At 40.1% G+C, this 24,182-nt stretch overlaps 1 protein-coding gene across 1 annotated transcript; it reads left to right on the forward strand.

The window, feature by feature from the left end:
* Positions 1–1,437: 1,437 nt before the first annotated feature.
* Positions 1,438–24,182, forward strand: wnt4 (wingless-type MMTV integration site family, member 4). The gene is made up of 6 exons (XM_044350005.1): positions 1,438–2,102; positions 20,134–20,215; positions 21,169–21,322; positions 21,611–21,742; positions 21,977–22,119; positions 23,261–24,182. The coding sequence occupies exons 1-6, from the start codon at positions 2,026–2,028 to the stop codon at positions 23,729–23,731; spliced, it is 1,059 nt and encodes a 352-aa protein (XP_044205940.1). The 5' UTR covers positions 1,438–2,025; the 3' UTR covers positions 23,732–24,182.

Genomic DNA, 24,182 nt, shown 5'->3' on the forward strand with positions numbered 1-24,182 from the left:
AGGTTAGTGGGTTTAACAGCAGTTGGTGTGTCTATTTTTGTGGGTTTTGTTCTCTTCTGTTTTTCCCTAAATTCATTATTTTTCTTTTGCAACTTTTGTGTGTGTGTGTGTGTGTGTGTATGTGTGTGTGTGTGTGTACACATAGTTATTCACACAGGTTTAAAGCTGCCTAACTTAGATTTTTTTGTTATCTATTTATCTGCATCCTGGTCCTATTTCTTCTTCTTGTGCTGTTGTAAAGCTTAATTCCCCTCCTGTGATCAATGACGTTTGATCAAATTTTATCTATATTGTACATTTATATGTATAAACACATGTATCTTTGTGTGTATGTATTTATTTCACTATTTGTCAAACATCTTGGGCACAAACATTTCCTTCAGGCTGTTTTTTCTTCAATTTTTCCTTATAACTAAATAACTAAATAACTTTGTAGGTACAAAAACTTTTGTCCACTCTGTTTAATATCTCATCCTGTATCTGCTTGGTTTACCATTTCATTCAATCTACTGTTGCTTTTACTGAATGAAACTTCAAACTTATGATTTAATTTCTAATGGCTGCGACATCTTAGAAAAAAATGTACATGTTTTTGCATCTTTTTATACACCTTTCCTCATAATTCACTCTGACATATTTGGTTTGAGAATCTTTGGGATTCTTAGTGGTGTTAAAAATAAATTCAGTGGATTTGAGAAAAGTCATTAGTAGTGATGGACGCATGCAGGCAGGATTGATTCTTGCACAATAAATGTGTGTTTTTTTCTTCTTCTTTTTTTTTTTTTGTTATGTAAATGATTACTGAATATCATCTTGCATTCTCGAGTCCTCCACCTCGCGCTTCTTCCTCGCCAGGATAGGTGAGTCATATTGAGTCCTCAGTGGTATTACATTAGGCCAGCATGGCTGCCTCACCTTATTATCCTCCTACAACGTTTTCATCAATCAATAGTGTGTAGCTGACATTTGTCATATTATTGGGATTTGCTGGTTTCAAATTCAGACATTTTGCAGCCAAGCTTTAAATAGCCTGTTGACCGCAGAATATTTGGTTGAGTGTGTGACAGGGAGAGTGAGGTGCTGCCAAGAAGTGTGTGCGTGCGTGTGTGTGTGTGTGTGTGTGTGTGTGTGTGTGAGAGAGAGAGAGAGAGAGAGAGAGAGAGAGAGAGAGAGAGAAAGAGAGCGTGTTTATGTGTGTGTTGGAGAGGAGTGGAGGGTGGCTGGGGAGGGCATTAGTGAATGGCTGTGCTATTGCATCCTCCCAGGAGACCTCTAAAACACACACATAGTCCCGTCTATACACACACACACACACACACACACACACACACACACACACACTACCTTAGCAGCGTACTAAACCCGCCTCCTTCATCCCCAAAAAACTCCCATCTCGCTGCCATACCTCTATATCCTCGCACCGCCCCTCAACTAAAGTCAGCACACACATTCTCCCCTCTGCCAGTCGCACCGAGAGACGGTGGTGTGTGAGGAGGTGCCGTGCGTATTTACGCTCAGAGTGTGTGTGCATGTGTTCGGGGAGAGTTGGGGAGCCTGCGGCGCGCTGACAGGAGAGCCCCCGCTTGAACTGAGAGTTGGACCCGGCAGCGGGTGATAAACCTTCCGAGAGGAGGAAGAACCGCCTAAGAGCTCGTAAATTTGGCTTTTATTTGACTGCTTCTCCGCGCGCTCTCCCGGTTGGCGTTAACGCGCAGCTGAGAAGGAAAGCAAACAAGTTGATTAAGAAGAAGGGTCCGATTCAGAGTTTTGACCGTATTTTTAGCATCCCTCTCTTCCCCCTCTCCCCGTCCCTTCTGAGCGCGGAGTGGCAGAGGGAGGGACGGGAGAACCGGGCGGACGGACCGTGAAGCTGCGCGCCTCCCCGGTGGATGACCCACTGGATGCGGGGACGATGGATTAACAGCCTTCACCGGACCCCGCCGCTGCTTCTTTTTCCACCGCCGACCCCCCGTCCACCTCGGGATTATTTCAGCTCTCACCGACCTCTCCTCCCTCCCTCTCGAGATGACCGAGGAATATGTTTTGCGGTGCGTCCTGATGCTCTGCTGTGCGCTCCTCTCGGCCAACGCGAGTAACTGGCTGTAAGTTGGACTCCACATTTCTAACATTGGTCCTGATTTTAGAAAGAGGACCACGGAGCACATGTCTCATGTCTTTTTCCACCTCCACTATTGTCATTCACCTGTCCTTCTTCTTCTTGCACATCTTCACATGGCCGCTCATCTTCTTCTGTCCTCTTTCTCTCCAGCTCAGTGGCCAGCTCAGGTTAATTATTAACCAGCCACACACACACACACACACACGCACACACACACACACACACACACACTTTCTCTCGCTCCCTCACCCAGACTTAATAACTTACCAACACCGCTACATCCCCCCGCAAAGACCCTTACACAAGTGAAAACGCACATGTTCTTTTTGGAAAGGTGCAGCTTCCCGTAAAGGTGAAAATTTATATTCCTTATTGAAAATGACATAGCATTTTGCACGTGAAAGTTTTATGTATGAAATTAATATATTTAATGGCAGGTGGAAACGTGACAGTAATCTTCATTTACAGCCTGAAGAAAAAAAGTTTGCAAAGTTCTTGTCAGATGGGATTTCTTTACTCATCCTGATAATCCTCATTTTGAGATCATTGTTCTTATTGTTCTTAACTATATCAGAATATTTTAGAAATTATTCAGTAGACTTTTCAGAAGATTTTTTTTAGTGCAATCTGTAAAAATGAACGCACTACATTTCTTGTAAATAGCAAGAAACTGAGCTATTATTCACCTTGGAAAACCTTCAAGGCATTGCTGAGGAGTTCACTGACACTTTCTTTTGAAAAGTCAACCAATTAAACCTCTGACCTGCATCCTTAAAACATTTTTGATAGTCCTAAATTCATATGTTTGTCATCACCAACAGGCGAGATTACAGGTCAGTAGAAAGACAGCCAGTGATGCAGTAAATATTAGGCAGGTGTGGACAGTTCAGTTGCATTCAAGCTTAAGAATTTCTTACGAAGAAAGAAAAATCTATTATAAAATTGTCAGTGCCTGAACACTATTAGGACTACTATCAGTGATACTAAATACTTAAAATACACAGTAGAATAAGAACACTATCAGCTGAATTCTGCAGGCAGACACTAAACGTTTATGAGCGTCATAGTAAAAATATCTCAGAAACAGAGATATAGAATAATGAAAAGTTCAACAAGGTCACTACAAGCTCCAAGACAAATGTCGGCCCGCTCTTAAAGTGTGATGTATTACTCGTTTATTGATTTAATTCGGGGGGGATGTTAGAGCAGTCAGACAGTCAGAGCTCTAAATCCCTGTTGAGGATAACACACACTTTGTAGTTGAGCTGCACAGTGCCACCTCTTCCTGGGGCCGGTCGGTTGGGTCGCGTGTGTGTGCCTGCTCTCCCGGCAGCCTGTGGGAGGTGGTTAGGTGGGTTTCTGCATTCCTCCGCAGGCTCTGCTCCATTTTCTGCTGCCATTCATTCCTCTTCAGCAAATTTACGAGCGGCGCTGATCATTTAGGGAGGACCTTCCAGTTTTCTCCCAGAGAATCAGCCTAAGGTGATATGATCTATACCTGACAATGATACTTACTGTAATATGACGCAATCACCTACTGATAAATCACTGCTATGTTCTTATTATGTATTTATAGTGTGGCCTCTGTGTAGTGAGTCTAAGTTTACCCTTATAATTGTATTCCCATTTCACGGTTTCTCCATAACACTACTCGTGTAAGATCTCTAATAGGATTACAGCCTTGTATGTTTACATCAGGATAGCGCAGCAAACGGCCCAGCTGATACTGCTGACCGACGTCATTTCATTGGATGGCGTATAAATCACAACAAGTCAAATGAAAATCTTACCAAACAGCACTGCCTGCCTTGAACTCTGTCACTGAGTGCAGGGTAATTGTGCTGTTTGGGGCTGAAGGCGTGGTGACAGCAGCACAGAGCAGGCATGTACAGGCAGGCTGTGGAGCTGCCAGTCTGCTCAGCGGGATTACACTGTTGTGAGGCTGTACGGACTGTATCTGAGTCCTCAACTCCTCAACAAACCCTCAAGCTTCAGTTTCACCTCCGCACAGCAGCAGGTACACTCAGGGGTCAAAGGATGGGAAGCAATTAGAAGAGAGAGATCATTGCTGTGACGGAGCAGACAGGTGGTGGTAGCTGGACTATGTGACTAAAACCTACTGTAGAACAGAGCAGTTTACTACTATACAGCACATGATCTTATTATATTAATGATTTGGTGATCTTGATTGGTGGACAGGACATCAGGAGTGTGTATTATAGAATATTTAAGAATCCCAGGAACATCTCTTTCTATTGCTGTTGTTTTTTTATCTTCAAAATGGCAAAGGTTAACTATTTAAATTGTTGAGAGACAGGGAAAGATGTGTCAACTATCCTGGCCTGCACCCTTTACTCACTGTTATTTTCTGCCATGTCATTTATTTATTATGTTATGTGTTATCAGTTTTGGATTACTGTATCTATCAAATATTTCAAAGTAATGAGGCAGGAAGAGTCTCATTGCATGTCTATGGATTTTTATAAATGCCCAATAGCATCACATAATAAGAATAAAACATTATTATTATTATTATTATTATTATTATTATTATTATTATTTGTCTATGGTTAAGGGAGTCAAAAGAGATAGATTTTAATAAAAAGTTCAAAATCAAATCAGCAAAGATACTTTTTGTCCCTAGCATGGGTCAAGCTCCAAAAATGCTGCTTTCCTACATTTCCCACAATGCCACTTCCTAACGTCTTTTCATTAAATCCTCCCGTCATGGTAAATGCCTCCATCTTTCAAACTCCGTGCCTCCAGTTCGTTATGCAGGTTCCATTTTATAAATGTGCCGTCTTTAAATACAAGGCGAGATAACCCTGATGACATCACTATGACATCATCAGGGTTGTTGCGTTTGTTTATGCATCTTGCAACTTAATTTGGATTTAGTTAATTTTTCAGTAAAGTAGATTAAAGTTTGCAGAATTAATTTTATACTAACACTGGTACATCATAAGCTGAAAATAAAACCCAGTGCTTGAAATATTGTGAGGTTGCAGCCTTTAGTTGTGTGTGCTGAGTCATGTTCCATAACACAAATCCTCAAAAACAGGGAAAACACCTGCTACTTAGATCTGACACGCAGCCACGTTTTTTTTAATGTTCTGAGAGTAGTCAATCAACAGCAATTAATCAGCAACAATTTTGATTAATCAATCATGATTTCTTTAAGCAAAAATTCCAAATTTTCACTGGCTCCAACTTTTCAAATGTGAATATGTTGTTTTTCTTTGTGTTTTATGATAGTGAACTCAACACTTTTGGTGTTGGACTGTTAGTTGGACAAAACCAACAATGTGAATATCTCAGCTTGGGCTTTTGGAAATTGTGATTAGCATTTTCTGATATTTTATAGACCAAATAATTAATCAATTAATTGAAAAAAATAATCTTCTGATAAATCAATAATAGGAAATAACCTTCAGCCCTATTTTTGTTTGATAACTGCATTACTAGCAGACGTAGACTAAAACATAAAATGATCATTGTATCAAATATATAACATTTCTTAAAATCTGCACTCAGTGATTGAGAATAGCTAAAATGTTTCCAAATCTCTGTTGTGCTGAGTCATGTTTTGTGCGCCCAATAGGGACCTGAATGCTACTTTTCATTAGTTTGTCTGTCATCACCCTCCTCCTCCTCCTCCTCTTCGTCTTCCTCCTCTTTCCTGGTTTTGCTGCACCTGCCCACTGCTCCAGGTCCTCCATGTGTGTGTGCGTGTCTTGTGTTTTGTGATTTTGTGATGTAAGCTGGCATCTCCGTCCACAGTGGCACACACTCAGTAATTAACACACTGACTGCAGAGGAATGGTAGCCACGCACAGTGCACCACAGACGCTCCAATACACACACACACACACACACACACACACACACACACACACACAAACTCAGCTGAACATAATGTTAGAGAGAAAGCAGGACGGTTGTGAGAATTTAGGAATGTACTGGCTAGTAGGAAATCAAATGTAGTAGCACATTTTGGGCTTCACTTTCATCTACAGAAGAAGAAAATCAGTTGTTATACCCGTTAAAAGTTTCTTATTACATTAAAGGAGTTTTACAGTGGAGGTGTGAATGTGAAGGATTCTGCTCTGTAGTGATGTGTAGCTACCCAGATGCTTTAGGTGACAACTGGGTTTAAAATAATTGGACATTAATATTTTAACACTTAACACATAAAAACAAGATTTAGAGTCTACAGCCATGCTAGCAGCACACAGCGGTGCTTTAAGCTAAATGTTGTTGTCAGCATGTTAACATGCTAACTATGAAAATGCTAACATGCTGAAGTTTAGCAAGTAAAATATTGACCGTTTTCACCATCTTAGTTTAGTATGTTAGCATGCTAATATTTGCTAATTAGCACTAAACACAAAGTACAGCTGAGGTTGATGGGAATATCTTTCATTTGCAGGTATATAATCAAAGCATTGGACAAATTAAGATTTTGGGACGAGCCAGTGGCTTACAGGTTGAAACACTAATCATGAAGTACAACATCTAGCCCTTGTTTTATCTCTTTCAACCTTTTTTCCTGTCATCTCTCTACTGCCTGTAATAAAGGCATAAAAATGCCCCAAAATATATTTTCAAAAATGTTCAATTTTGATGTAATTGGTCGCTCTGGAAGAAAAGATAAGGGATCACCAAAGTGATTAAAGTTCATTTCGAAGTAGACATGAAATTTCGATTAAAATCCATCCAATTATCTGTCAACCTCATGAAGGCGCTAGAGAAAAAGTCAGAGGGCCATCAAAATCAGTAGGATTCATCCTCTAGAGAATATGAACATCAGTTCAAATTTTCATGACAGTCCATCCAAAAGCATCCATTAGTTGTGAGATACTTGAGTAGTGGATCAAAGTGGTGGACCAACCAACCATCCGTGCTATCCCTGGTGCCACACTGCTGGCATGTTTAAAATTGTGACTAATACCTCTAACTTCATCTGTTTTCTAAAGAAATGTTTTGTATTACATAGTATAGTAGTTTATATAAACAGTTTTTGTAGATAATTATTTCTAATATATCTTTTTTATATTTTTTTTCTTCCATATTCTTTTTTGAAACCATATCACAAATATCTGTAAGTCATATTTCTAATATTAATACTGATTTGTGTCAAAATGTTTTCAAAAGTTACTTAAATTGTAAAAAACCTTAAACACTGACCTAAGAAACAGTAACCCCAGTGGTTGTGAATAGTTACTCTCAGTCAGCACTGCTGTGGCAAAAGAAGGATTACAACTGGCACCTGTCTAAAGAAAAGACAAAAACACGAGAGCGGCTTTGCTTAGTTTTCGTATATTTGTTTAGTTAAACTGTCATGAATCTGCTCTGCAGAAAGGATTATCATCCTTATTTATTTGCTTAAGAAAGCACATCCCTTTTAAAACCTAGAAAGAGTTGAGTGTTTGCTTTTTAAACACACTTCACCTTCAGTAAGCAGCGGTGCTGTGTGCTACTGTCAATAGCATGATGCAAACGATACGACAGAAAAGCTACTATGATTTTAAAATCTGGCTGTCTTGTTCATCCCCTGTTCATGTTACAGCTCACTAAACTACTGAACAGTAAGGTGTCACTCATATCCTAGAAAGCTCTAACAGCATGTCATTGATATTCATTTATATCATAACACACACAGTGGTCCTTCTCTCAGTTTCTCTCTCTTTCTTGTCTTCAGTTTCTTTGTATGTGTGTGATTGTGTAAGTGTGTGTATACTTTGGTGTGAACATACATGTATATGTCCTGGATAACCATGGTGAGGTGCTAAAGAGATGGCAGCTGATGGGTAACCAGAGAAAGCAGAGACCTTGGCATTGCGGTACACGCTGGCGCCTCACACTTCTTTCACACACACACTCTCTCTCTCACACACACACACACACACACGAGTGTGATGAAGCTATGGCATGTTATTTCAAGCCCTCTTGTCACCGTAGTATGTACAATTATTGTGATACACTTGGAGCCATGGGGGAATCGCTCAGGATGACCAGATTACTGGCAGGACAGCTCGGGCTGACGAGGAAACACCAGGCTCGCTGAAAGATGAAAGACAGTTCTGGCAGATCCACAGGGAGGTGCTTTCAGGAGACATAAAACACCCTCTGACGGCCATGCCGGAGGGCTCGTGCTCCTGGGCAACAATGGCTGTGAACAGCTGATTGCATTTCTAAATGTACACTACAGCCAGTGGTGGAAGAAGTACTCCGATCCTTTACTTAAGTAAAAGTAAAATCACTATTTGGTGGAGCTGTTAACAACTCATAGACATGTGAAATGTGACCCCGACTACACACTGCTTTTTGTAAGACGTCAAAAGCCAAAAAGGTTGGAAACCACTGGTTTCATCTTTAACAATGTGTTGTATTTTAAAAGCTTGTTATATTATCCATTGTGTCAAATCTTCATCTGAAAAGTAACTAAAGCTGTCAAATAAATATAGTGGAGTAGAAAGTATAATATTTCCCTCTGAAATGTAGTGGAGTGGAAGTATAAAGTAGCATCACATGGAAATACTCAAGTAAAGCACAAGTACCTCAAAATTGAACTTAAGTACAATACTTGAGTAAATGAAATGTAAATGTGAGATTCTACTCAGTAGTTATGAGGTGAGAACCGTGTTGAAAATGTATTCTAACTTCATACACAGAGAGTGCTTTATACATGCAAATATGTGTGTACAACACACAGTTTACACACGTGTGTTAACTGTGTAAATAGTAAGTAGGAGCATATGGTGCATGTCCAAACCCGCCCGCCTTGCATGAACGATGTCAATTTTACAAGCAAGCTTATCTTCTTATCTCTCCAACTAGATGTGAAAATAAAAAAAGCATAAATTAGTCTTTGACACAGTAGAAAAGCCCTGTTCATGCAGAGATATGGAAGCAAATCAGATTCTTTTCAGTTTATGGTTTCATGAACTTTTTTATCCTACCAGTGGACCATAACAATAAGAGATCAAATCATTAGCCTGCAGTCTTTTAATGAGTTGTCTAATATCTTTGCCAGTTTATTATTGTAAAGCCTTCCTGTTCACTTGCTCGGTTTGCTCATCTGTCATCAGACACTCAAAACTCAAATTGCATATTACGACCTATCCCAACTAAATTTCCTCAGGGAACCTTCTGCTGAGTCTTTTCTGCTTTATATTACTTCTACTTATAATAGGCCATAATAAAAATATAAAATAATATTCCCTCAAAAAAATCATAGTATATTTATATATGTATATATATATATAGGAAATGGTTATTGCATTTATATTGAGGATATACTGTATATATCTTCAATATAGATATGCAATACCTACTGACATATTTCTAATCTCCCATTTCCTTCCAAGTGAATTTACATTTCAATGCAGCTTTTAGCTCCTTTTAGCTTGAGTTTTGGTTATTCAGCCCACAGATAGGCTGTATGGTTGAGTCTCACTGCTCTCATAAATGTAAAAACATAGGCCGCCGTTTCCAGCAAACAAGCTCAGACAAGCGTGTACCCGAAGTAAACAAGCGGCTGGTGAAGAAATATGAAGTTCTAAGAAGCAGATCATTGTCCTGAGGACTTGCTGAAGACAAAAACGCAAGAGCTAAAAGGACTTGTCAGGTGTTTCAGGAGACTGAAACAGGATGATAATGTTGCTAACTTGATAATCTGATGCTACATCAGGTCTTTGTCTCTGTGAGTTTGCTTTGTCTCTTTGACCCCCTTGTGGTCAAAAATGCAGCTTAAGAAATGTTTATTCTCATAAATTGCAAATTTAGTCATGTATATTATTATACAATCATGATGCACCATGCCCTTTTTTGTTTTGGAATAGGAATTAAATACCATGCTGTTATCATCTAATGTTTTCAACTGATGGAAAACCCATCAAGGTAAGAGTTAATACACTGTTACTGTTACCCCTCAGCTAATACACAGTACCTTGCCCTGTAATTCTGTAAAAATGGACAAACTGACAGGGGTGGATCTGAGGGATCAGGGGACACTGGCCCCCACTGGAATCTGATCGGCCACATATCCATTGAGGCAGAACTCACCAGATTTTCAAGCTAGCTGCTGGCTAAGACTTATGCAAGTTTTGAAGCTTGTTGAATACAAACTACTTTCTTTTCAAAAAATTGGTTGAAATGACAGGATGCTTACATTTTTACTATCTACTAGTATGTGCTAGTTATTTGCTATTTTTAAATGAAAACACCAGCAACATGTTTCAATTTTCCAGAAAGTCATGAAAAAAACTCCATAAGAAAAATACATTGAGAATTACATGCAAGTTAAACAGAAGCTAAAGGCTCCAGTATAGTATAGCATATACTCCATCAGAAGTGCTTGATGGATAGTCAAACACCTTTCCAACATCGGAACTAGGGGGGCTGCATATGACCATTTCTATGACTCTCCGAAACCAACAATGCGACAATCACACCCACTTCACGCCATGATTGGCCAGCCGTGTGGAGGTGAGAAAGTAAGCTTGGTTGGAACTTCTCTCTCGAGTTCTCATTTTGATCTGTGACACAACTATTTCCAGCACTATGAATTCCTTCCATTAGAGACTATCTGAAAACGTGCACCGTTATCCCCATATTTTATTTTCAGTCTGCCTTTGAGTGTGGCCATTCGGGATAGCTCTAAACACTTTTTCCTTCCCTCATGGTCAGACAATACATCAAATGAACTAGTTCTTTTATTGCATAACCTGGTCCTAATGTGGACGTTGTTAGAATAAAGCTTGAAAAGCACCTGACTGAAACAGAGGCACTGTTGCGTGTTCCGCAAACTTAACTGTTTAGTTGATATTTTACCACTACTGTGATGGTGTCATGTTTTTTGTTTTTAATAAATAAAAAAAATCTCCTAAATGTAATATAATAATAATCTATAATCTGTACATGTATATATAGCAAAGGCAGCAGCCCCCACCCCTTTCAAAATGTTGGAGACATACCCCTCTAAACACATGATGTTTTACAGAGATGTAGAGACTTGCTTGCTCAAAACTGATATGATCATGCATGCCTGTCATCTTTGTACAACCACCCCTGACAGCACAAAAACCATTACGCCACTTTGGTGCTATGATACATTTGTATCAGCTCACTTTACCTAAACACAGAGATGGTCACAGGTACACAACAGAGGAATCAGCTGCAGTCAAGTCCTGCATTTAGAAACAATCAGCTGTTCACAGCTATTGTTTCCCAAGAGCTACAGACCTCCGACATGGCCACCAGAGTGTTTATTACATCACCTGAGAGACCTTTATTGTTGGATGAAGCTGGTGTGCATGGACATTATACACATACACACTAGATGGTTCCTAGTCTTTTGGGGCCCCGGCACTAACACCAGGAAGGAGGTTAATATCATGGCTTTTATTGCCACTTTTCCCAAATGTGTGTAAAATGTTAGTGTGTGTGTGTGTGTGTGTGTGTGTGAGGGTTGTGGTGTTGGCAGAGCATGTTATTTTTAGGGGGAAATGAGCTCTAGTGGAGCCAGCAGCATATAAATACACCCAGACATACGCATGGACACACACACATATACACACACACACAATACTATAGGAGCACGAGTCACTCGCTGTGCAGTGACTTTGTTAATTGAACTCCATTCTCAGTCATCATGTGTTTAAATCTCCTCAAGATGCCTCAATCAAATGGTTTTCATTCTCTCTCTCTCCTGCAGCGTTTTCTCCTCTCATCACTTCACCGTCTCCCTGCTTTGCTTCCACGTTTTCGTAACTCCTTCACTGTCTGACTCTTAAATGATTCCCTCTTCCCACTTACATCCTCCCTTCTTATCTTTCATTCTTTCCATTGAAGGTGCTGTCTCCCTCCTACATTTATTTTCTGTCTGTGTCACTGAAAACATACTGAGAGCAAGGCTATTTTCAGTATTATGACTCAAAATTAGGTCCATGTAGTCGTTCATACCCTCACACCCACCCATTATTACCACCACCACCCTAACATTCCTGAGCCAACTACTGAATATCAGCAGGGCTTTGTTTTTCATTTCGATGTTTTCCTTCATATGAGGAGTTTTATTCCTCGGGGAGATATTCATCATTTGAGAGGTTATGTGTTTTTTACTCCTGAGAAAGAATGACAGATAGCATATTACTTGAGTAAATGCAGGCTCTCATTCAAAGCGCATATTATATTTAAGGCCTTTTATTTTTATATTAAATTTTTTTTTTCAATAGATTTCTATCAGATCACCATACATTTACTGTAATATTTGATTTTAATATTCCATCTGTAATATGAGATCAACAACATGTGTTCAAGGTGCAGATTAATTCCTGGATGTTTCCACTAACACAAGACCCTTGTTTGCAGTTTGCAAATAGACTGTATGATTCTGTGATCCCCAGACTGCGTTTAATGACAGTGGTGTTGAACTACTGTCTGTGTTTATATTTTATTACATAGCACCAAGCTAGTGACTTTTCAGCCATCCCTGGTCGGTCTTTTGTCTGCGAGCTGGTCAAAATGCAAACACACAATGAGGATTTTATGTAGATTTATGAAAGTATGATTTATTTCATGGCACAGAGACTCATGGCTTTTACTTTCCCTTTTTTTCCAAAGTTGAAATCTACTGTTAGCAGCTGATAAAACTGGACAAAATTTAATTGAAAGGTTTTTTTTTTTATTATAACCTTTATTTTAATGGTGTTTGATGACTATATTTTCACCATATAGCCATTTCTACGGGATCTCCTGGACTGTTTTCTTAGCAAAAATGCTTAAAAAGTGAAATCCCTTACAGTCTCAGTGCTTCCTGCATCGATAAAGACTGCTGGCATTTGGACTTGTAAGTAATAACACATCCTTATATCCTCAAATAATGAACAAGAAAGCGGCCACGGCATGAAGCAGAGTATATTATCTTTTACATTAGGACACGCTGGAGTGTATTATTACACTTATAACATGGATACCTAGCAAATACACCTGAGAGAGAAACTTAGCCTGTGTTTAATTTTATCCAATGGATAACTTTGTTTTAGCAGTGATAGTGAAGTTTTAATAGCAAGAAGAAGAAGTACCGTTGCTATGGTTACCATCAGTTTAATACACATTCTTCACTTATTAAGAATAATGGACACTGGAACTACATTTGAGATGTCCCAATGTATGATTTAATCCAATCAAAAACTAGTATTATGTATAGACATAAAATTGCTTTAGCATAATAATTCAGTGGTGATTCAACATTGTGACATTTTACATCATTTATTTTCAGTATTGGGTCACTTCATTAAGCATTAATGCAACAACTCACATTTAAGTATCTTTGTAATTGAGAAGACCAGAAGTTACTGTAAGTCACAATCATTAATTCAGTCTATCTTTAAGTAATTCTATGTTAATCCTGTAGCAGCTCTACAGTAATTATAACCCTTTAATACAACAGCAGAGCAGTGTCAGACCCACATTAGACCCAGGTCAGGAACAGGGTCATAAAACCACATTTATAACATGTATTGATCCATTCAAACCAACCTGAAACATGCTTTTAACCCGGGTCACTATTTGCCTGGGAAGAGATATCAAACAGCTCACGCTGATCATTTGAAATGAACTTTAATACAACACACTCTACGCTGCTTTCATGCCCGTCATTTTGCGCAAGCTGATTTCTATTTTCTGAAATGATTAATGTCTTTTTGTGCAAGTAAAATTCTTTTAAAACTTGTCATGACTTCAACGTGAAAGCTGAAACAACAAACTTGGCTGTTGTCTGCCTCTGTGTTGATGTCTGAAAGCTTCAGTCTTTTGTTCACTCGATGGATTTCATTAATAATTCTGAGAGCTAGAATTCAGACGTCAGCTGCAGCAAAGAAAAGCTGGGAGTCAGTGTGCTTACCGCTTAAGGACACTTGCTGTCTGACACGGGAACTGACAGGTTCAGAGGTCAATATATGGTTAACAAGGTTCAGTGCAGAGGTTAGGTTGGTTTTCACTTCAGATCCTCTGACAAATAAGCAGTCAGGTCTGATGTCAGTGTCTTTTGATGTTTAGAGATGTGTTTTTATGCTATGAGTTACAGACATGGAAAACACATACATTGAAGGGTTTTGCTTATGTTACTCAAATCTTTTTAACTTAGAAGATTTCTGGTTTCTAGAAATACAAAAAATCCATATTCCAAGTTCCAACTTTGTTAGAAATACAGCATAAGCATTTTACTGTGTTATGTAACTATATTCTGAGATTAGTTTCATGAATGTTGAAAAATTATATACATAGGTTTATTCTTTCCTTTCTGTTTTTCCATTTATATGTATTTTAAGCGCTTAACTAGTTGTTTATTCAGAGCAAACACAATGAATAGACTGAGGTTTCCTCTTAAGAACACTTAGAAACACATGACTACAACAAAGAACCTCCAGTCAGGATCATCTCTCAGGACAGTCTGAATATCTAAAGCCACCAGCAGTGCCAAACAGTGTTCAGGAGGTAGGAAGTTGAGCTCAGTGCTGTACTGTAGTAAGGTGTCTGAATGTAAACTGAGAGAACAGTGCCCTCTACAGGTCCCAGTATGTCTCACATACTGTAGGTATCCACTGCTGAGGGGACAGGGAGGGTTAGCTCAGGTCACACCAGTCACACTTGTCTTTACAAGCACTGGCTCTCTACCAGCAGGATGAAATGTAAAATATGACTTGTTTGTCTTTGTGAAAGTGAGAAAGTTTAGTTCTCTTCATTGCACTTTATCGGCCTAAAACTAAAGAAAAATATCTCCAGTGCATTCAATTAAAAGCTCAGCAGTGCTGCTCTTTCATTTACTGTGTACAGTGTCCGCGCCTCACTAGAAAAGACGTTTCTTAGATTCTTTCTTGCAGCTCTCCTCCTTGCATTTCCCATCCATGCTATATTTACTTGTCACTGTGTACCTCTGCTGTGTACTCAGTGCTGGAAAGGCAAACATGAGGGTATTTTCATATAAATACACATTAGAGATGATGGATGCGCAGAGAGTGTGCTACAGTTTGCAAGCATTTGTGTCATTTTGTGTGTGTGTGTGTGTGTGTGAGAGAGAGAGAGAGAGAGAAGTTCACTGAAGCACATTACTGTCATCCAGATGTGTCCGGCTTCTGTATCCCCCCCCCACCCACCCCCCTCCTCTGCTTTTCCTCTTTTCTCTACTGTGCATCCATCCATTCATAAAAAGAAGAAAATATCTAACAGTCAATTCAGTATATAAAACTGAACGGTCATGCATATTTCACTCAGGAAATGAGTGCTGTGCTACGGGTGCTTTGTTCTATACGTAAAAAGATGGTTTCACAAGGAAATTTTGATTCAACTACAAAGAATATAAAGATAAAGCCAGAGGATGGTATATGGTTGGAGGATCTTACCAGCATGTCAATAAAAAATTCTCCTGCCTTTGTCAGAACTACCTGTTTCTGAAAAATCCAGCAGATTTTTTGTATCTGTATCCATTCTCTCTTTGATTCAAGAGAATGCAGGGTCAAACTGCAAACAGAAATTTACCACTTTTATGTTGCATTGCTCGTGATCGAATGTACATAACATGCAGGAGACAACTCAGAAAGACAACCTCTATCAAGTCACAGGGAGTCATCTCAATAGAAATGGTGAAAACATTCAAAAATAACTTCGACGTTTTATGTAATTCCTATGCACACTTCAAGACAGCGGTTCAAAGGTGATTTTGCATGGTGTTGTAACATTTCTACATTAGCCTTTATTTCCTGTCTACAGATAACAACCTGCGTCATAAGTATCTTCTCTGTTTAGAATTATCTCTTATTTTCACTTTCAGCCTCCCATGAGGCTGTGGGGGGCTCTGGGTGGGAGGTATGGAGCATTCCACCTGGACTGTGGTGCGTTCGCAGGCCGCTGCATGTTTGTGTTGCATTACACATCGCAGCCTTCACAACACCACTGGCTCCACTGGGCTTAGGCCCCTGGGATTTCAGCACGCAACCACCAGAGGCCAGAGAGAGAAGAGAGAGGAGGGAGAGGAATGAAGATGAGATGTGGGATGATGGTGTGTGTGTGTTTGTGTGTGTGTGTGTTGCTCTGTCCTTCTACGGGTTGACTCCTCTGTCTCCTTGTTGAGGTGTTTTGTTAACCTCGTCTGTGGGAAGCAAAGAGTATACACAGCAGAATGAACAGATAAAGAGAGAAAATGCAGAAAACACACACACACACTCACTCAAGGCCTACGCCGAATTTATCCCACGCATGCATACACACACAAAATCACAAAATCACCTGAATAACAGCTCATCCAATGTTTATTAAATGTTTCCAGGGTGAATGTCAGGCCAGTGGGATGCCATCCAGCTGTTCGTGTCTGTGTGTGTGGGGCGCTGCCCGTCAGAGGAGTAGGTTTCTGTTGTTGTCTTGCATATTCACCATGAGTTGTTTTTATCGCTGTTTGATGGTCTCCCAGCTGGATGCCTGGACCTAAACGCAGCGCCCAGCCCAAGGCTATGCCAGACAACAAAGAGGGATCAAACGCCACACATGGATTTGATGAAAGCCTCGCAACTACAATCGAGCAAGCAGAGCAGGGCAGAGCTGAGCTGGACTCGGTCCACAGCGGGTGGAGCAGGACCTGTAGATTAGGGGAGAGAAGTAACCTCACAGAAAGCTTGAGGACAGACAGCAGGATCAAGGAGACTCCTAGAAGTTTATATTTACTGCAACGCAATTCAATTCATAGAGGTTTTGAAAATGACTATATAATCATCAGGTCTTGTTCTCACCACTCCGTCTTCCACATTTGATAGACAGACAGTTACATGTTTTCATACCAGTTTCCTTCATGGTGAAATGACTCTCAGAGAACTTCATGGCCCAAGTCTTTCATTACTTCCTAGTTTGTTAATGAGAAACTGTGTAACATTTGAAAGAAGAAATAATATTTTCCTTCTCTTACACTCATACACAGAAAAATACAATCTTTGTTAGTTCAATGCTTCAATGTAATGCTTGTTACTAAAGCATTACTCTATATGACCTGTAGCTTCTTGTGGATAATATTAGCAAACTTTATGTATTATAGTGTAACTGACATTTCAGTTTCAAGTCAATTCACCAACTTTATGACACTGCTCTACTTGTGCTATTGTGTGAACACCTAATAAATGTAAGTCCAATATTCACTCATCTTTTAGCCCTATTTTGGTCTCCATCAACTCTTGAGGGAAATATCTGGCTCTTGAGCTGCTAAATGCTCCACTATGTTCACCAGCCAGTCGCTAACTTTGTCCACTGTTCTAAATGCTTTGTGGAGCTGAGGCGAACTGCAAAAGCATGTGGTACAAGCTTTCACACTACACATGATGATATAATCTATTGTTTAGCGCAGCTTTAAACAACATGTTGGGAGTTCATGACAGGAACACTTTGCAGATGCTTTGATGAAGGACGGTGGTGTTTCTTAGGAAATGGAGTCAACCTTAGATCACCTCCGAGGGTGGATGTGAGCGGATGTAGCTGAGATGTTGTGGAGTGGCAGAGAGCGGGGTTATCACAGCGATGAGTGCTAAATACTGACACTGTCTGGATGGAGAGAGAAGAAGAAGGTCATCAAAGAAGCACAGAGAGAAAGATTATCTGGACTGTTGAGAGGAGGAGATGAGAGGGTGGATGGAGAGGAGGAGCTGTTTGACCTATCAGGCTTCTGGAAGGACGATATGCTAATTATACCACCACATAGTATTTCTGTAAATCTACCACTTCTTTCAACACAGTTTCTTTCACTACTTTTAATACCACTGCTAATACTTCTATCTCTTTTTTTGCCATACAAAGTTCATGAAGGTTGAGAGAACTGACATGTAGTTTACAGCCCATCCAGACATCATAAAAAGTCTGAGAAAATGACATCAACTTCAAATTTATAACAGAAACCCTGCAATGCAAACTGGGGATGTGAAGTTTGAGAGACGTGAGAGACGCTAATGAGTTGCATTGTGGTGTGGCACAGCGTTCTTAGCGTGTATGTTAAATTTTGTGCACACATCCAGTGTTTTTGGAGTTTGACCCATACTAGGGACTAAAAGTCTGGATATTTCAGCCTCTGCTGCATCACTTTTTATCGTTCTTTTAAAAATCTCTTTCCTGCCAGTCCACAAACTTTATAGAAGTACAACACTTAATTGTTGGAGCACCCCTTTAAAGCTCTGTCAATAATCTGACAGCAAAATTCTCCTCAATCTCGATCTGTGCCACGGCTTGATTGAGATGGGCATACAGGGCTTTGCAGAGGTATGTGCGGTCTTGGGAATTCATAAGCCAAGACTCATAAAACGAGCTTGAGAAACCTTAAGGAAAAAACATGTCTACTCATATGGAATAATAGCCAAAAAGTTCATTTTGTTGGAATTTGCCTTTATTAATGTCCGTTTTGATATTCAAACTCTGTCCACTATGGAGGAGGCTGCAAATACCGAATCCATTCCTTCATGTTAACATAGTAAGGTAATCACAGTCATTGCACACTTACTTAACACGTATTTTCTCTCTACCTGTAAGTGAAATGAGAAGATCAATATCAAAGTCTGTGCATTTTGGTACAGAACTGGAGTCAGGGCGTGGTTAGCATAGCTTAGCATAAGGACTGGAAGCCTAGCTCTATACAAAATTTGAAAACATACTGACCAACACTTATATTTCTAACCAAGTACTATTTTAAATATAATTAGTTTAATCGGGTTGCCAGATATAGTCAGCCTGCACAGGTTTTGATTTTGGTCTTTGTACAGGCATGATGATACCAAATCTCGCAACCTCAGACAGAACGCAAGGCACAGTCACTCTGCCCAGTTGTTATTCACCAAGAAATAGTTCCAGTACATAACTAAAACCCCAAATTGTCGTTTGACACATCTGTTTGAGTGAGGATTAAATAAACACAATACCACATGTTAATTAGTGAGCTTTAGAGGTGATGGTAAATGTTTTTTCACTTTGGACAGAGCCAGGCTAACTGTTTCCCCTGCTTCTAATCTTTATGCTAAGCTAAGCTAATCACTCCATAAATTAATTGATTTGTTTTGTTTATTGGTCATTTTGTTTTCCTGCCAGCTCTATTAAAAAAGTGTGTGGAACACTGAACAAAACAGGTCAATTAAAAAAAATCCAAAATATTAAAGTAATTCCACTGTTTACAATGTAAATAAACGTATTTCTTTGAATTGAGTGTTTTCAGGAGTAATCTGTCTTTTTGTGCCTCATTTGAAGATATTAGCATTTGTTTCTAGACTGAAACAAGTGAAATTGCAATGAAAACAAGAGGAGTTATCTCTTCCCTTTGTTTCAGGGAAATGTTTAAGACTCAACATGCAATCAGATGACGTATAAGGAGCCTTTGAGCAGTGTAGACAGTACATAATCAGGGCTGCTGCCTCTGTGTGACACTCAGTGCCAACTTATGAGAAAGCCTATTTCTGTAAGGTGCAGCTGGGCCTGGAGATATGAGACTGAAGTGAGGTGAGGTGGGTGTGTGTGAGGGTCAGGACATCTAGACCGATGTCATTTTCTCACACATTTTAGATTGTGTGTGTGTGTGTATGCAGTATATCTCCATGACCTGTCTGGCCTGAAGGTGGTGTGTGTGATAAACCACTTTCCCTCCTCTCAGTGTCCTCACAATCAGACATTTATCCAAAACATTCCCACAACGTCATGGGAACCAACCCTCCCTACACCAGCTCTGCTTCATCTGACTGGTGGTTTTGAGGAAAACTACCGACTGAAATCCAACTATCGCTGGTTGGGCTGTAACCATAAACAAGCGACACCATGATGGAAGTCATGTGTAGCTTGAATCCTTCAGATTCAGTACTTTTCAAATCTTTTTCACCTGGATGCTCCGTGGCTCCCCTCATGTTATCTCAGGCCACATGTCAACATTGACTTCATCCTTTTACTACACCTTGTACTACTGCACATTAAAGAAGTCCTGTTGTGTTTTCTTTTTCTGTCAGGTACCTGGCCAAGCTGTCGTCAGTAGGAAGCATCAGGGATGAGGAAACGTGTGAGAGGTTACGAGGCCTCATCCAGAGACAGGTACACCTTTAAACTGCTGACAATAATGACTTGATAATCATAGATGTACGTGCACCATTCTTTTCACAGTAAAACACAATGAACACAGACACGCACAGCTATAAACACAAGTCAGTGAGACTCCTCCAATACCTGTGGAAGGTTTTATCCCGTTAGCAGAAGCACCTGTGTTCAGTCTCACTCTTCAGTCATGGTCTGAAAGTCTTTTTGAAATCGGCAGTTTCTATTTTCAGCAGGAAGCACAACTTTTGGAGTGATGAGGAAATAAAATTTGGGGTGAAAACCAGTGTGCTTTAGGTAAAGGTGTGAGCACACCTGTATATAGAGCTGAACTATGAGGACACACTTCATCTTTGAACTGGGTAATTCATAATGTGAGGAAAAGCTTCCCAGTTATTCAATTATCAGGAGTCATCATCATCAACTTTACATTCAAAGTACAGCATTAAATTCATACACGCAAGAAGAAAATAATATAAACGTATTCTTAGAATGCTGTGCTATATTAGAGCCTTTAAGAAGACGATTTTTGGTCAAAACTTTGTCATGTCCATGTAGAATAAAATAAATATTGGGAACAAGTTAGCAGTGAGCAGATATTTTTCTAAAACCTTTTTATGCATTTTATCATCACTCAGCTTTTTTTTTTTTTTTTTGATGTGCAAGTGTCTTCTGATGATTCCCTCATTTTATAAAATCTTGGTACTTTGCATTGAAAACCAGTAAAAACCTAAATGAATGAGCCATTGTTGTGAAACTGACTTCTCTGGCAGGTCTTATTTAGGAATTCCACAATGTTACCACAATTAATTTAATAATGGCATATCAGTGTCTGAATAAACAAGTGAATCTTTTTTTTTTTCCAGGATAAATATAGTGAACACATTCAGTATTTTAGTTAGTATCTGGACGCTGTATGTGGCTGATGTAGATCCTGTGTGTCTCTGCTCCAGGTTCAGATCTGTAAGCGCAGTGTGGAGGTGATGGATGCTGTGCGTCGTGGTGCTCAGCTGGCTATAGACGAGTGTCAGTTCCAGTTTCGCAACCGTCGATGGAACTGCTCCACTCTGGAGACCATGCCTGTGTTTGGCAAAGTGGTCACACAGGGTAAGATAATACCCTCCAGTCATTCCTGTCATCAATTACATACCAACAAGTGTTCGCACACAGTAAAGAAGATGATACGATAAGCTGATTGATACTAAAACAAGTTTATAAGTCAACCTTTCTACCTGTATACATTTCACTTCACTTCAAAACTGTCCATTAGTATTGCCTTCAATACAGTCTTTATCTGTATACAAACTTTTTGCCATTGAGAATGAACAGCTCTTTTCAGTTGCATAGTGAAACAACATGACCGTGTGTGTGTGTTTGTCTTTTTGTGTGTGTTAGGCACCCGTGAGGCAGCCTTTGTGTATGCCATCTCAGCAGCCAGTGTGGCGTTTGCGGTCACAAGGGCCTGCAGCAGCGGAGAGCTGGAAAAATGTGGCTGTGACCACAATGTGCATGGAGTCAGTCCAGAGGGTAGGTCTCTCTCTCGCTCTTTCACACAAACGCACACACATGCAAAGGAAACAGAAGAAACAACCGATCAAGTGTATTTCAATGCAAAACTTTTTATTTCATTTTGAAAAGAAACCAGATTCCCTTGGTAACATATTAATTATGCCATCTTGTGGCTGAATATTGTAGTAGTATTTATGTTTGAAGGCCATACAGATAACCTCCACCTGTCTCTATCTCTACATCTTGTCATAGGGTTCCAGTGGTCGGGCTGCAGTGACAACATTGCTTACGGAGTGGCCTTTTCTCAGTCCTTTGTGGATGTTAGAGAAAGGAGTAAAGGCCAGTCCTCCAGTCGAGCTCTCATGAACCTGCACAACAACGAGGCTGGCAGGAAGGTAACTCGCTGCTCTGCCTTCCTGTCGTTTTGAACCGAGTCACATGCAAGAAAAATCTCACATGTGAATAAAGTATCCATTTCACTAAACACGCCAAATACTGTGATGCAAGCTTAGTTTATTAGAAATGATTGAGACGTACGTTGTTGTGTGCTGATTAAAGCAGCTGGCAGTTTACAAGAGCAGCAACACTGAGAAGAATGAAAATACAGATAGAATGATTTAAACTATAAAGTAAAGTGATACATTAAGTCAAGTTTCAAGTTCTTTGAGATAATTAATCGTTCAAGACAAGTGCAAGTCAAGTCCCAAGTCATTTGAATTAAGTCCATATCAAGTCTCAAATCATTCAAGACAAGTCCAAATAAAGTCTCAAGTCATTTGCGATAAGTCCAAATCATGTCTCGAGTCATTCAATAAAGTCCGAGGCAAGTCTCACGTTATTCAAGCCAAGTCCAAATCATGCTCTATGTCATTTGAGTCAAGTCCAAGTCAAGGCAAGTCAAAACAACTGCATGTCAAGTCAAGTCTCAGGTCTTCAAGGACTTGAGACAAGTCCAAGTCAAGTTTCAAGTCTGTTAGAACAAAATTTTAAGTCATTTCCATGTATTGGAAATCAAAGTCAAAAGCCTTTATGATCAAATGTTCAAATCAGTCGAGTCTGTGAATGTTGGAAGATAAAATGGCAGAGCATTTCAACATTTTCATTTCACATCTGTTAATGTTGTGTTTTACATAACTGAGAATGATGTGTTTTACATAACTCATGACATGTCCTCTCATTGCCTAATTAATTAAATATTGGGGCTTTGTAAGGTTTGCATGTTACTGGTGATTTATAAATTTAAACTTGACACTTGAAAGACGCAAGTATTTAGGCAATCAGATCTGAAGTCTGTAAAGTCTCCAGCAGTCAAGTCAAAATCCTGTCCCAATCTGTGTAATTTAAGAGTCTGACTCGATTCTGAGTCTCGAGTTTACAGCTCTGGTAGTAATAGAACATTTTGTTATAGTTTTAACTGTGAGCACAAACACATTTTTCTTTAGTTTGAGAGCCAGTCTTTATGAATATGATGCATTACTGTCATCGCCGTTTTTCAAGTTCTGTCAGCTAATTAAAGGTTCTTTGGCATCTCTGCAGGCCATCCTGTCCCACATGCGTGTGGAGTGCAAATGTCACGGCGTGTCAGGCTCGTGTGAGGTGAAGACCTGCTGGAAAGCCATGCCGCCCTTCCGCAAGGTGGGCAACGTCATCAAGGAGAAGTTTGACGGTGCCACTGAGGTGGAGCAGCGCAAGGTGGGCACCACCAAAGTCCTGGTGCCTCGCAACTCCCAGTTCAAACCTCACACGGACGAAGATCTGGTCTACCTGGAGCCTAGTCCAGATTTCTGCGACTATGACCCGGACACGCCGGGCATGCTGGGCACAGTGGGCCGGCAGTGTAACAGAACCTCAAAGGCCATCGACGGCTGCGAGCTGATGTGCTGCGGTCGCGGCTTCCAGACGCAGGAGGTGGAGGTGGTGGACAGGTGCAGCTGTAAGTTCCACTGGTGCTGTTATGTCAGATGCAAAAAGTGCCGCAAAATGGTGGAGATGCACACTTGCCGGTGATGGGAGTGAGGGGCACAGAGGGCACTGCTGATGGACAAAACAAACGCCCCACACTCCTGCTCAATTACCAAGGCCAGAGGGAGCAAGGAGGACTTGTGAAGCTCTTTCTTCTCCTGCTTGAAACCACCCACCCCTCCCACTACTGGTCAACGGAAACAGACTGAGTGGCTAAGAGGTCAAAGGTCATCCTACTCATTTTAATGCCACCGTAATGGATATCAGTAGATTATGCATGGGATTTCCTACAAAGCTACAGAGGCAGTTTGTTTCTTCTCAAGTAGAGAGCATCTTTCACTTTCTGTCTCCCTCCCTCACTCTCATATTTGGTTTGTCATTGTTGCTTCTTATTTTTGTAATGTTTAACTTATTTGTTGAGACTGAGGAGATTGACGGGGGGTGGACCTAGAAGGCGGGGACGGATGAGTGGAGATAATAGGGGACAAACTGGACC

Source organism: Thunnus albacares, chromosome 4 (genome assembly GCF_914725855.1).
Source record: "Thunnus albacares chromosome 4, fThuAlb1.1, whole genome shotgun sequence".
NCBI lineage: Eukaryota > Metazoa > Chordata > Actinopteri > Scombriformes > Scombridae > Thunnus > Thunnus albacares.

What these genes read in the sequence shown, in the direction of transcription:
- wnt4 (XM_044350005.1), top strand. Translation starts at nt 2,026, where the DNA reads ATGACCGAGGAATATGTTTTGCGGTGCGTCCTGATGCTCTGCTGTGCG. An exon ending in GCCAACGCGAGTAACTGGCT is followed by an intron (nt 2,103 to 20,133) that starts GTAAGTTGGACT and finishes TTTTTCTGTCAG; the next exon opens with GTACCTGGCCAAGCTGTCGT. An exon ending in GCATGGAGTCAGTCCAGAGG is followed by an intron (nt 21,743 to 21,976) that starts GTAGGTCTCTCT and finishes ATCTTGTCATAG; the next exon opens with GGTTCCAGTGGTCGGGCTGC.